The sequence below is a fragment of the Bidens hawaiensis genome, unplaced genomic scaffold, assembly GCF_021521415.1.
Source record: "Bidens hawaiensis isolate Kalapana, Puna unplaced genomic scaffold, B.hawaiensis_p1.1 tig00031149_1, whole genome shotgun sequence".
In the NCBI taxonomy this organism is placed as follows: Eukaryota; Viridiplantae; Streptophyta; class Magnoliopsida; order Asterales; family Asteraceae; genus Bidens; species Bidens hawaiensis.
The window spans coordinates 86,152-101,603 of record NW_027495234.1 but is presented as its reverse complement, the minus strand read 5'-3'; the positions used below and the strand labels follow the sequence as shown (position 1 = coordinate 101,603).

Below are 15,452 nucleotides of genomic sequence, written 5' to 3'. Positions count from 1 at the left end.
CTCGAACCGGGTTGTGTCACTGACTCGTCATGTATAAACTGATCGGATTGCGTCTCGTCTTGTGTTGTCGATGTAGATGAGCTAAAACCAGCCTGGAAGCTCGTTTGAGCGGGTTGGTTAAAAACACCGGCCGAGAAGTTTGGCGTCCCTAAAAATTGCATGTATGATAACATGTTGGGGTCAAAATTATCAACCGGGAAGTTTGGATGAGTCGGTTGGGTGGTGTTTGGTTGAGTCGGTTGGTTGGTGTTCATGCATTGACTGGACGCGTATTGCCCAAAACCTAGCATCGGACGGTTGTACGGATGCATTTTCTATAAAATTTTGGTGTGTTGGGTCAGTTGTGGTTTTAAAAATTTTTGATAAGTGGAGTTTTATAGGGTATACAATTTTAAATAAAAAAATGTTTTTTTTGAAACAATCATTGGTAAACGGTCATTTTTGACCAACCAATCAAAATCAAGCCACACCGCCGTTGAAGGCGCTCCACTACGGGTGGTCTAAGATAAGTTGTCTCCTCACAACTTCCCATTAATGAGAATTCTCTACTGAGAGGAGGTTACGAGGCATTTTTCGTACTTTTGCAGGGCTATAGATATATGAGTTGACACATACTTTTATGACACTCCTAATCGTTATTTGTAAATTTATGATGTGAAACTTGTGAGTGATTATGAGAGCCAAATCACGGTTCACCTTGCTATAGTGTTAGCTATTGAATCAACAGTGTTCTTCGATGGTAATTCATAACTTGTTTACGATGATTTTGATTATACATTGAAATAATTGATTCTAGAAACCTTTGGTATCTTAACAATTGTTCTTTTATCATTTGTTCGTCTTTTTCTTGTTACGGTCACATTTAATAGTTATCACCAACTTTCTATACACAATATTCTAATAATCAATTTAAGGTATTAGCATTCGAAATTTGATTAGCACCAACAAAGTGGTGTTAGAGCCTCATTCTTGTAGTCGAATGATCTAATGAGTAATTTGACTTCACCTTTGTTATAGATCTTATTTCATCAATCAATTTTAAAGGATGTTGATTTTTATCACAACTCAAAAAACAAAAACATAAAAACAAAAAAAAAGGCACAATTTTTTTGGCACTTTAGATCCATTTCGATGTAGAACCCAATATAATTCAACAAATAAACCCGCAAACTTGATATGGAACGAATTCGTCATGTGGGATAGTCGTATGGAAAATATTCATTTGATCAGTTTAAAAAAATTGTTTTATTTCCTTCTCAAAGTACCAATTTCTTGTAGATTTGACTATGATACAGCAATCATGTAAACTATTTACAATGTTTAGGGTAGTCTTCGGCAGTACAACATTACAACCTAAGATTTGGAATTGGTTAAAGGCATCGGTAGGTGTGGCTTGTTACACAACTGTTTTCTAACAATCATTTGATCCCATACAGACATTGCATGTTTGATTTATGTTTTAGGGATGTTTTATAGGAGTGACAGAAATTGGAATTGGCTGTGAGGGAGCGAAAAGGTTGCGGCTTGGTGGTGACATGACAAATCTCATAAGTAGGAAACATTGCACCATCCATCAGCCTGGTTACAGCTTGGTAGGAAGATACCATGCCCTAAGAATATTCAGCATCTATAATTGTTTGGATTAAAAGTTGGTTTTTTTATATAAAACTCAAATAAGTTCATTTAACATGTTTAAGAAAAAACTTGAATTTGACTTCTCTATTTAGAGAGTAAGAAACAAATTTATTGTAGTTTATCTATTAGTATTTTGTTTTATTTTACCATACTACATTCAAATAAAAGCAATCACAATGGCTATATCAAAGAAAGCTCCAGCCGAATACAAACAATCATTTGTAAAACACCTTAGACCTCTAGTAATACAAAAACCAATAATCTCCACTACTCAAGTAGCATGCACTGAGTCAACAGATAACTTGTTTAGTACCTACGAAAACGCGGGTCAACAACGGCAGGGTCAAACAAGGTATACACCCGGTCAGACGGACACTGAATATCCAAATGACCCCGACCACCACAATTAGTACAAGTCATGACCATAGGCACACAATCCCGAGTAATATGACCAGGCCGGCCACAAGTCCGGCACATCATGTCCCGAAAAGGGTCATCCCTCAGTGACGAACCAATCGGGCCCAGAAAGCCAGACGGGCCAGATTTAACCGAGCCCACCAGGCTGGACGGGCCTGACTTGGGACACTGACGGGCTACATGCCCAGATATACTACAAATGTTGCAAACTGGATCATTCCGACAATCACGAGCAAGGTGGCCCGTTTTCCGACAGTTATTGCAAGCTTTCTCATTGGTACAGTCAGCTGCAACGTGGCCTGCTTTATAGCAGTTGTTGCAAAGACGAGCATCGTATGAGGAAACATTTAGAGAACGACAATCACGAGCCAAATGCCCGACTTTACCGCACATGTGGCACACGGACTCGTTGGTGCATTGGCTTGACATGTGGCCTGATTCCTTGCAGTTCCAACACATGGTGGTTGATATGCACTCAGCTGCAACATGACTACAATAATAAAATGTAACATATTAATCTTACCAGTTGAAATTGATAATTTTAGAGGTGGTAAGATGGGCGGGATGCATTACAGGTTTGAAATGATTTTAGGTTAGAAGGGGTCAAATCGACCCACATACACCTTTTCTGTATCATACATAATTAATGCGTTAGTTGTTATTGCAAAAAACAATATTCGTCTAAAATTAATCCAGATCTTTTATTAAAAAGATTTTCATTTATACTGAACACGAAGTAGGGCATGCTTATGTTCGTTCATTTAACTTTAACTGAACAGGAACAAAACAATTAATTGAACAATTCTTTTTGTTCATGTTTGCTCTTTTAAGAAAAACAACATTTTCATGTCCGTTCGTTAAAAATCTAAACGAACAGTTCACGAACGTAAAGAAACGACATAAACAAAATGGGTTTAATCATGTCATAAACGGATTAAATGCATTAAACATGTGTCGACCTCAAACAGAAGGACAAGGATGGAAAAAGTGGAAGACCAAAAAGGGCGATCATATATGGGCTTGCAATTTAAAGTTTTGATTAAAAAAAATAATAACAACACAATAGAGATATTAATTATTTATATATTTGAAATTTTCTATTAATATCTAAGAAAACACATATGAACGAACGAAACATGTATTCATGTTCGCTCATTTAATAAAATGAACAAGGAATATTGGTTTTTAACTCTCTCAACTTTCCCTCATTGGTAGATAGCACTCCCAACTTTCGATTTGTCACCCACCACTCCCAACTTTCACCCTATTTTCCTGTACCACTCCCCGTCTAAATGAACACTAACCTCGTTAATGTTTTGGACTAAAAATATCATTCAAATTAGTTGAGGGGGTAAAACAGAAAATTTATTTTTAACACACAACCTCCATTTCCGGTGACCTCGTTTTTCCGACGACCTCTTTTTTTTCCGGCGAATTTTAGTTTTCCGACTATCTCGTCTTTCAGAAAATGGAGATGGTTCAGAGGTGTAAAAAGGTGATGGAGATCATGAAGATTGTGCACCGGTGGAGATATGATGAAGATGGTGCTCGTCGGAAACATGCAACTTGATTTTCCGGCACGCAGGCGATCCCGGAAGGTGGCTGGGTGATACACTAGTGGTGGCGGGGGTTGCGGTTTTGGGACGGTGGGCGGTGAAATGATGGATATGGTGTTCGCCGGAAACCTGCAACTCGCCAGAAAACTCAAATTCATATGTGAAGCTCGGTGAAATGATGGATATGGTGTTCTGAAAGACGAGATAGCCGGAAAACTCAAATTCTCCTGAAAAAGCGAGGTCGCCGGAAAAGCGAGGTCACCGGAAATGGAGGTTGTGTGTTAAAAATAAAATTTCTGTTTTACCCCCTCAACTAATTTGAATGACATTTTTAGTCCAAAACATTAACGAGGTTAGTGTTCATTTAGACGGGGAGTGGTACAGGAAAATAGCGTGAAAGTTGGGAGTGGTGGGTGACAAATCAAAAGTTGGGAGTGTTATCTACCAATGAGGGAAAGTTGGGAGTATTAAAAACCAATATCCCAATGAACAAAAATCAATGTTCATGTTCACTCATTTATAAAATAAACGAACATAAATGAATTTCCAGCCAAATGTTCATGAACGGTTAACTGAACATTCGGTTCGTTTACAAGCCTAGATATTATAGGTTGCATGTACTATTAATACATTAATTCATTAACTGTTCAATGTACTAAGGGGGTGTCTGGGATTGCTTATTTAGGCTCCTTGTTAATTCATTAACTTTTCAGAAAAGTTAATAAAGTGTTTGGTAAGTCAATATATTGTGGGTCATAAGTTAATAAGTTTCTGACTTATTAACTTTTGACAAAAAGTTATAAGGAGGTAAAATAAGGAATCCCAAACAACCCCTAAAAGAATATAATGAATATGAGAGAAAAAAAACAACTGCAAGGAAACAAATAACCGTTGTCAACTAATTTACAAAATGAAAGCTTAACATATGAGAATCTATACCCGGGATGTCCACAGTTGTTGCAGACAGTGACATTTGGACAATCTCTTGCAAAGTGTCCGGGCCGCCTACACTTGTTGCACAGATAATCTTGCCTGTAAAATAATAATGTCACCAAAAGGAAAAACTGCAATTTCAAAATTTGACAAAATGAAAACTAAATTAAAAAACATACCTATATGCAGGTTTGTCCCTCTTATAAGGTGCATCACGGTATAAAGCTCGGTCTCTGTTGTGGGACCGCTGGGCTAGACCAGGACTTCTGCTCCTGTCCCAGCTCATACTGAAAACTGCACATAAAAAAAATACTCAAATATTCAGAAATCATTCAAATAATCGCCTCTAAATATAATCAACAACTAACATAACTATCAATTAAAGTAATCTAACCGATATAAAAAACTTATAAATCTTGTAACATAAAGAAATTTAAAGAAATCGCCCAAGGAATCAGTTGCTAAAATGAATCTAGCAGATCCAAGTATCCAACAAACCAAACAGATGGTTATAACACAAAAGTGACAAGCAAATGCTACAAAGAAGATCACAGTGATCTGAATTCTACCAAATGTAAACATTTTTAACCTATTTTTTCTTCTTATGGAAAATGTGATTTTAACAGTAGAACCAAATGCTTCCAGCATTTTCTTTTAATTTAAAAATTCTAATGCATTTTCTTTTAATTTAAAAATTCTAATGCATTTTTTTACATCGAAATAGAAGGCAAACGGGTAACATGTGTGCATCACTTTTCAGAGGTTGTTTAATGTTTAACCAACTATTTTCAAGTTCAGAATTGAAGATCATCTTTTCCGACCCTAAAAAACATAGAACGTTAAATTTATAAATGTGGCAGTCGAATGAGAAATCAACGCGCAGGACATAGTGACAAGGCTCAATCGAACTAATAATTTCAGAAACTTATATTCAGTTCACAACAAAATCAAAGAGAACGAACAGATAACAGATTACAATAAAAAAGAACACAATGACGAACAGTTTTATATAACCACAAGCGCATATAGTTATAATATTATAATCACAAAGAACTATCAAGCCAAACATTTTTAACTTAACTTTTCTTCTCTTATGGAGAATATGATTTATAAACATACTACATGAGGTACATTACTTCTTAGAGGTTTAACAAACTATTTTCAAGTTCAGAATTAAAATTTGAATATCATCTTTTCGAACCCTAAAATAGCATTAAACTCATACCAAAAACAACGCAATCTAAGAGATATGTGACCAACGGCTAACTATAACCACCAAATCAAAGAGAACGAACAGTTTTATAAAATCACAAGCGTATGATTTGATATTATAGTCATGTAATTGAGTAAATTTAGAAAGAACTAACCTCAATTTGTTGTTAATTAAAGCACCACTGAAACCCTAGATTCGTATGCATTTCTGGAAGGAATTGGGGATTATTATTATTATTATTATTATTATAAACGGAACGGAATGACGTAGTCACTGGTACTATGAGCATGAAGAGGTTATTTGCTTTTTAGTCCACGTACTTTTATTTATTTCTATTTTAACCCCCTATACTTGATGTTGATAGAAATGTGATCATAATAACACCACAAAGCTATTGGCCTGCGATTGCTTAGGTTCTTCACTATGGTGGGCGCTTTAAACCCTCTCTACGCCATCATCATGCAAGGAACGGGACATCGAAGCCCCTTTTCATAACGCTTCGTTGTGGTTTAAAGCTCATTTATCGCCTCATATTGCATTTGTCTCGTTTTCCAAAATCATTTCAAGTTCCGAGTTATTTCACGTAACCGTACTTATTATGTTTTTCATGCGAGTATTTGGATAATTACGTGTCGACCCTTAATTATATATTATCGCCGGATGGTTCACATAATCCGTCCATTGTGTGGGTTTTAAGGTAGGTATATACAATAAATATAATAAATTTTTATGTGTAACTTGAAAATCAAGAACAATGAACTATAAAATCAAAACTAACAACAACAATATCTAAGCGAACCCTTGAGGTCAAGAATAACACGAAAATATTAAGTCGAACTAAATAAATTAAACTATTGAAGTTTAAACAAATAATCGTTATTGAAATAATAAGGAATGAGTGGAATTCTTGAGCAACACAAATTAATCAGAATAATGAATAAAGACATTAATGACATGAACATCTTAATAAATAAATGAAATAATGGGGTATATAACTTTAGCATTGAACTAACAAAATATAAACACGTGAGTCGATAGAGTATTGGGTTCGGGAATAAAATAAATAAACAAACTTGAATATCAAAATAAATTAAATTCTTGGGGTCAATAACAAAGTGAAAATTTCAAATAAAATACCAGTGTGAATCAAGGCTATATTGAGATTAAGAATAATGAAGTATTTAACTGAAACTTCGAAACCAAATAAAACATTGCCCCCAATATTGAGGAAGCATTGAGATCAAGAATAACAAAATGGTTTGAATAAAACATTGAGCGAAAAGGGAATTAAACAAATAACCAAGACAATTCGTGTAATAAATAATTATGATCTCAGCATGTACACAAACATGTTCATAGTCTCAATTTCCACTAAACGATTAAGTCTATGGGAAATCGGTCATAGACCGCGAGATTGAGAAAACAAAAGTAAACCGATTCAATAATGCAACTACGAACGACGAATGAAAGTAGCTCAACAAGCCAAACTCAACTATAAACTTCATAAATGACCCTCGAAAGAATTAGATACATAAAATTGTTTTGATTATGTCCAAATAGAATCATATATATAAAAATATATACATGCAAAAGAAAGAGAGAAAAACAAAACAAAACAAAACTTACGGTGTTTGTTTTCTCGAAGGTGGGTTTGTGGTATGAAGGCTATGGTGAGGGCGGTTGTCACACCCCTCCCAGGATGGGTACTTATAGTGACTAGTCAACACAGACTTACAGCGGAACCGTAATCTTATATAAAAAAAATATTAGTTACATGTCTAACTATTACACTTACTAGAAAATGTAATGGTAACAGGATAAAACATCTAAACTCTTCCAACACATAGCAGCTAATCTCCATGTCCTTATTTATCAACCTGTAATACATGCTCGGGTAAAAAGAAATATATGTCAGCACAAAGCTGGTGAGTCACATAAACCAACATATTTAATAAATTAGTACTAAAACAAATTACTGATCAAGTATGAGCTCATTACATGTCATGCCATAATTATAACCCGCCCACTTCACGTTAAAGTCGGGTCAGCATTATATATTCGCACATACAAACTTTACGCACGTCTGCTGCTGTATAAAGTGCATGTCCCCTCGGAAAAATATAATGATCATTATAATATATATAACACCTTGGGTGCCACACCAATATGCCATGCAAATACAAGATCATTCACAGTCCAAATAGTTTTATGAGCATGTATCAGAGTTATGAAAATAGTTTAAGTAACTCACCTGAACAGACTATCTTCACATTTTACTTCAGCACCACGCTTCATCTAGAATCTAAGAATTAATATAAGAATTAACTTACTCGTGTCTATGAAGTAATGTTATAACTCTCATAGACCTTTCACACAACAATTGTCATTATCATGCACAACTATTCCAGTTCAGATAACAGTAGGGAATTAACAATCATACCCAATACTTAACAACTGATGGTTCTTCTTAACCATTTATAATCAAAGTGGTCATACAATACCACAATCTGGTTGTGCACGTATCCGACATGTTATGATAAAGTTACATGCTTTATTATTACAAGAATTAGGTTATTAAATTATTAAATATCAAGGGGTATAGTAATTAAATCTGTCTCTGTGGATTACCCTCAAGTTTTCTAAATTACTCAACAAAATATATTATTATTATTATTATTATTATTATTATTATTATTATTATTTAGAAACAAAGCTAAAGGAGATCACATACCTTATATGAAGCTGCAGGAGGATGAAAATAAAGTTTCTAACCTATCCAGCTATTTATAAAGTTTTCGCCATGTTGTAGCCGACTTATAGTCGGTTTATAACTTAAAAATCTAGTTTGAAATATGTTAACTTAGACTTTCATATTAACTAATTTCTTGGAGAAAACTGCACACACGTGTCCTTTTATTTTGTCTTATTATTATTATTATTAATATTGTTATTACTTTCCTCAAATATGCATGGTAAGTATGTATATTATTATAATTTTGATCAAATCTTATTTTTGTCTTATAACTGGTAAAATATAATGTTTTATGAAATTACATATATGTTGTTAGAATGGGCAAATGTTTCTCTACGTTTCGATCTAAGTTTCATTAAAAACGGAACAAGGTCAAATATAATATATTATTAATGGTTATACTTTGTCTCATAATACTAATTGTTTGTTTCAATATCTAATACCTTAGATTCTCATTTTATTTATGACTTGTTCATTTAGTACTTTTAGATACCTGTCTAACCGTCTTATATTATAAAGCTTTGTTATAACTATTAAGCACATTGTGTAACTATCTTTGATTATGATCTAAGATATTTTATTTATTTAAAAAAAAGAGATGTTACAAATATCCCCTACCAATTAAAGGTTTCGTCCTCGAAACCATTTATGTAGGGAGTAACTGAGGTTAATTCTTTCGCATTACCCTCTTTTTTTTAGTATATGTTGGCATACCAATACTTGAGTTATAACTATTATTATAAGAAAATTCTACTAACAGTAAATGGTTATCATAAGTGTCCCCAAAAATCCAAATGCACCATGCACGTAGCATGCCTTTTAAGGTCTAAATAGTTCTTTTACTTTTACTTATGTCATTAGTTTGAGATGGCATGCAATATTAAAAAGTAAAGGAATGTTCATCTCTTAATAAAATTTCTTCCTGTATCTACTAGCACTAAACTAAATGTCTCCATCTGAACCAATACCTACAGGTGTCTCATGTCGCTAAACTATCGCTTTAATAAATGCTTCCGATAGCCTCTTAAAGGAGCAGATCTATTGTATTAGCAGAAAGTGCATGCTTTTTGTTAAGCAATATATTATCTAAAAATTGCTATCAAATCCTTTAAGAGTTTAGGGTAGCTTAGTAATGAAATCTATTCTTAGGTACTCCCACTTCAAATAGGAATTTCAAGAAGGTGTTACTTGTTATGTGGTCTTTATCGTACAGTTAAACACTTTTATATATATTTAACTATGCCGTGTTTCTTGCCGGGCCACCAATAGTCTTTCTTGAAATCATAGTACATTTTAGTGGCTCTTGAATGATTGTAATATTGAGATTTGTGTTTCTCATCTAGTATTATTTTCCTTACTTCTCTTATTCCCGAAATCCATATTCATCCAACCTTAACTTGACACCATTTTCATTTTTAGTTAAGTCCTTAACTTGTCCAAATATTCTTTCTTTCTATATGTTTTCCTCCTTAAAGCCTCAACTTGAGTTGCTTTTATTTCTATCATTAAATCAGAATTTAGGCATAATTTATAAGCTCTAATTTTAAGAGGTGAATAGTTTTCTTTTCGGCTAAGAGCATCGACAACAATAATCGTTTTCCCGTTATGATATAGAATTTTACAATCATAATCCTTTATTAAATTTAATCATCTACGCCGCCTCATATATAACTTTTTTTATTAGAAGTAATACTTCAAACTTTTAGGATGTGTAAATGGTTCACTTAGTCCTATACAGATAATATCTCCATATCTTAGGAGCGAAGACCACTACTTGTTATAAAGTACTCAACCTAATCATTGATAAGGAACATCTGAGCATATTGCTATATCTTCAACTTGTTCTAGCAAAGTCAATACTGGAGCTTGAGTTAGGCGTTTCTTTAGCTTCTGATTTTTTTTATTATTTTTTTTATTTTATTTTTTTTAAAATTGTCGTCCCATACAAACTTAATATACTTTTTAGTTAATTTTTGTAAAAGGCGTTTCTAACCTAGTAAAATCTTTGATGAATAGTAACCATCAATCCTAAGAAAATTATTGCTTTAGTAGGTGTCTTGAGTTGTTCTTATTTAATTATAGGTTCTATCTTCATGTAATCTATATGTATTCCTTCCATGGGCGTATCCTCTTGCTACCAGAATTCACAATACTAAAATATGGTGTATAGTTTATTCCTTCTTTAAGGTTCCCAAGACGTACCATAAGTGACACTCGTGCTCATTAAAGGCATTGGAGTAGACCAAAATACAGTTGATAAGTACGATAAGCTATTTATCTAACATTGGCATACATACCTGATTCATCATGTCTATAAAAGCAACTGGTGTATTTGTCAATCCAGGGGATATGACTACGAATTCATAGTATCGATACCTAGTACCAAACATTATCTTTGGAATATCTTAGTTTTTAATATTCAACTCATGGCTGACCGTAGGTTTATATTAGAGAACCAACATGCTCCTTGTAGATGATCAAATAAATCATCGATCCTAGGCAACGGATACTTAATATTGATAGTTAGCTTATTCAACTCACGGTATCCAATACACATACTAAGACTACCGTCTTTCTTCCTATCAAACACTATTGGTGCACCAAAGGGTGACATACTTGGTCGAATAAATTATTTATCAAATAACTCCTATGTTTATGTCCTCGTTTTTAACACCTTTGTGCCTCTTAATAAACTCCAAAATCCTAAGAGATTTCTATAACTCAACAAGAAAGGGAATGTTGAATTCGAATATCTTTCCTACTACTACAGTTCTACTACAATTTGTCTTCGGGTTAATTCCGGGACTTATTTTATACTATTCTCGTGGTTATGAGGAGTCACTGATCTCAAATGGCTGCCTTCACATCGAATCTCCGAATTTTGCTTCCCTGCCATGATTCTTTGTTGGGTATCGTATATGTTTATTTGTCACTCGGTTAGCCAAATAACATGCATTGGATATTCAATTTAGGCCTTACACCATTCTACCAATTAAAGTACTCTCTAATTTCAACTAAGGCAATTATATATGCATATTCATCTATGCATTTTCCTTTCGTGCCTACTATCTGCTAATTTCAGTACAATACAATTTTTGCGAGATCATAGCGGTGTCATTCATTAACATCCATACTGGCCAGACATGAAAGCAATTTATGATACACACCATGATACTCCCAACTACCATATTGTGCCTCCATCATACAAGTTTCGGCACAACTATAATTTTTTTTACTCGGACTATCTAAAATTAAACTTCGTGTGGGTTTCAGTATTCAAACTTAGGTATGTTCACCTCTTTATATCATAGATTTAATAATTTATATCTCTAAAGTATTATGGTTAAAGCCTAGGTATTCTTATTAGATATCTAATTCGCTAAAACCTCGGGCTTTGATACCAACTTGTCACACCCCTCCCAGGATGGGGTACTTATAGTGACCAGTCAGCACAGACTTACAGTGGAACCGTAATCTTATATAAAAAAAATATTAGTTACATGTCTAACTATTACACTTACTAGGAAATGTAATGGTAACAGGATAAAACATCTAAACTCTTCCAACACATAGCAGCTAATCTCCATGTCCTTATTTATCAACCTGTAATACATGCTTGGGTAAAAAGAAATATACGTCAGCACAAAGCTGGTGAGTCACATAAACCAACATATTTAATAAATTGGTACTAAAACAAATTACTGATCAAGTATGAGCTCATTACATGTCATGCCATAATTATAACCCGCCCGCTTCACGTTAAAGTCGGGTCAGCATTATATATTCGCACATACAAACTTTACGCACGTCTGCTGCTGTATAAAGTGCATGTCCCCTCGGAAAAATATAATGATCATTATAATATATATAACACCTTGGGTGCCACACCATATGTGCCATGCAAATACAAGATCATTCACAGTCCAAATAGTTTTATGAGCATGTATCAGAGTTATGAAAATAGTTTAAGTAACTCACCTGAACGGACTATCTTCACATTTTACTTCAGCACCACGCTTCATCTAGAATCTAAGAATTAATATAAGAATTAACTTACTCGTGTCTATGAAGTAATGTTATAACTCTCATAGACCTTTCACACAACAATTGTCATTATCATGCACAACTATTCCAGTCCAGATAACAGTAGGGAATTAACAATCATGCCCAATACTTAATAACTGATGGTTCTTCTTAACCATTTATAATAAAAATGGTCATACAATACCACAATCTGGTTGTGCATGTATCCGACATGTTATGATAAAGTTACATGTTTTACTATTACAATAATTAGGTTATTAAATTATTAAATATCAAGGGGTATAGTAATTAAATCTGTCTCTGTGGATTACCCTCAAGTTTTCTAAATTACTCAAACCAAATATATTATTATTATTATTATTATTATTATTATTATTATTATTATTTAAAAACAAAGCTAAAGGAGATCACATACCTTATATGAAACTGCAGAGGATGAAAATAAAGTTTCTAACCTATCCAGCTATTTATAAAGTTTTCGCCATGTTGTAGCCGGATTATAGTCGGTATATAACTTAAAAATCTAGTTTGAAATATGTTAACTTAGACTTTCATATTAACTAATTTCTTGGAGAAAACTGCACACACGTGTCCTTTTATTTTGTCTTATATTATTATTATTATTATTATTATTATTATTATTATTATTACTTTCCTCAAATATGCACGGTAAGTATGCATATTATTATAATTAATTTTGATCAAATATTATTTTTGTCTTATAACTGGTAAAATATAATGTTTTATGAAATTACATATATGTTGTTAGAATGGACAAATTTTTCTCTACGTTTCGACCTAAGTTTCATTAAAAACGGAACAAGGTCAAATATAATATATTATTAACGATTATACGTTGTCTCATAATACTAATTGTTTGTTTCAATATCTAATACCTTAGATTCTCATTTTATTTATTACTTGTTCATTTATTACTTTTAGATACCTGTCTAACCGTCTTATATTATAAAGCTTTGTTATAACTATTAAGCACACTGTGTAACTATCTTTGAGTATGATATAAGATATTTTATTTATTAAAAAAAACGAGATGTTACAGCGGTGCCATGATTTCTTAACTGAAACTCGTTGGCGTTGAAAAAGGGGGAGAGAAAAATGATTTTGTCTTGGAATGATTCCAAGGTTTATGCTTTTATGGTTGTATTTCCTTTTGTGTACCATTTGGTTTAAGATAATATCAAAATGTATCACTATGTTATGATATCTAATATATTGTTTGTTATGTTTGTTTTATCTTTATCTTTTCAAGTATTACATGTTTTTATTCTATCAGAAACTTCATTTTGTTATAAATTTACTTCTCATTCATTATATGTTTTCCAGTTTTTATTTTATTCTCATTCAAAAAATTTAACAACATTTTTATCATTGAGTCTAAATTAATTTATTAAAATTATAATTTCATATTTTCAAATGTTTTATAAAGTATTTCATTCAAGGATAACCACATCAAGTTTTGTTCAGTTAATTGTCTAACTAGCATGTTAGACTTTGCATTTTCATACTTATTAAACTATGAATTTTAATTTTATGAATTTATTTTATACAGATCAAAACCAATTATCTGTTGAAGCAAATGTTATGCGACAGAAAAAGAAATTCGAAATTACTGCTAAAAAAAGCCAACAATTCATGCAATTTTCAAGATTATTTTCCCAACATATTTATTATAAATATAGAGATGTCATTTATTATTTACTTAACACTAGCACAAGTTATAATTTATTTTGTCATACAGCGTCACCGATACTAAGCCCACTATCTAACACAACAAATGGTATAGTTTTTGTGAAATTTTATTTACTTATGTAATTATAACTTATATTATTTATTTATAGTTTTTAAAGAAAGAAGACAAAACAAAAAACAAAAGATGGACCTACAAAATTTCGCCAAAATTTCAAAGGTAATATATGTAAATCTATTGTTCTTTTTAATCTTACTAATCTATTAAATCAATACAATTTTGCCACATGTCTTTCTACTAGGGTGTCCACCTAGGCTATCAACTCACCAAATTTCCATTCTAAGAATCTCTATTATGATGCCATGTGTCATCTCACACACTATTTAAACCTTAGAATTTTCCACCATCATTTTAATTATTTTAATTTCTCTCTCTCTCTCTCTCTCTCTCGGCTTAATTACTAACTCCACCATCTTCTATATTCCGGTAATGTAGATCGAGATTAATCGTTTTCCGGTAAGGTTATATATTATACTTTAATGGCCAACAATGTTATATGATTTTCCGGCAAGGTCATATCTTTTTCCGGCAACATCATATTTTCTTCCGGTTATTGTAGATCTAACCTTTTTATCTTTATTTTCATTGTTAAGGTTCTAAATAAAAAACGGCGATGAAGCTAATATTTCTACGTATTTACGTTATTCCGGTAAGTTTTCCGTTTATGTGTTATACCTATAAGAATGGGTGTATTATATTTATTTGAAGTTTAATATTTTTCCTGTTTTTTTGTTATACATGTTTTTCTTCTAGGTTATAAATATAAATCAGCTTCATCCATATTCAGTATTAATATTTCATTTTTCTGGCAAGACACATTTAAATTATCCGGTTATAAATTATATTCTAATATTTCATAATATCAATGTTATAACAAAACTTTATTATTTCAGGTAATTTACCCGATTGATTTACGAAAAATTTGATTACAGTTCTTAATAAAAAACGGAGATACCATGGTTATTATCATTATTTGTATTTTCCTGTAAGACATTTAAATTTTTCGGTTATAAATTAAATATCAAATTTTCCAGAACATAAACATTAATATTCTACTTTATAATTTCAGGTAAATGTCATGAGTCATAAAACCTAATTTCAATTTAAATTCTACGAAAAAATCCGAGATACCAT

The 15,452-nt window shown here is 32.4% G+C and overlaps 1 protein-coding gene and 1 long non-coding RNA gene across 2 annotated transcripts; both read right to left on the bottom strand.

The window, feature by feature from the left end:
• Nucleotides 1-1,791: 1,791 nt before the first annotated feature.
• LOC143581711 (uncharacterized) lies at nt 1,792-6,167 on the bottom strand. Its single transcript, XM_077064428.1, has 4 exons — nt 5,909-6,167; nt 4,721-4,835; nt 4,548-4,640; nt 1,792-2,542 (listed from the first exon to the last, which is right to left on the bottom strand). Exons 2-4 carry the CDS (start codon nt 4,825-4,827, stop codon nt 1,942-1,944), a joined length of 801 nt encoding a protein of 266 aa, XP_076920543.1. The 5' UTR covers nt 4,828-4,835; nt 5,909-6,167; the 3' UTR covers nt 1,792-1,941.
• Nucleotides 6,168-11,170: 5,003 nt separating this feature from the next.
• On the bottom strand, nt 11,171-12,478 carry LOC143581710 (uncharacterized). The gene is made up of 2 exons (XR_013143875.1): nt 12,231-12,478; nt 11,171-12,109 (listed from the first exon to the last, which is right to left on the bottom strand). It is a non-coding gene; the product is annotated as an uncharacterized LOC143581710 (long non-coding RNA).
• Between the last annotated feature and the right edge of the window lie 2,974 nt (nt 12,479-15,452).

What these genes read in the sequence shown, in the direction of transcription:
- LOC143581711 (XM_077064428.1), bottom strand. Translation starts at nt 4,827, where the DNA reads ATGAGCTGGGACAGGAGCAGAAGTCCTGGTCTAGCCCAGCGGTCCCAC. An exon ending in AGGGACAAACCTGCATATAG is followed by an intron (nt 4,641 to 4,720) that starts GTATGTTTTTTA and finishes ATTATTTTACAG; the next exon opens with GCAAGATTATCTGTGCAACA. An exon ending in AACAACTGTGGACATCCCGG is followed by an intron (nt 2,543 to 4,547) that starts GTATAGATTCTC and finishes TTATTATTGTAG; the next exon opens with TCATGTTGCAGCTGAGTGCA.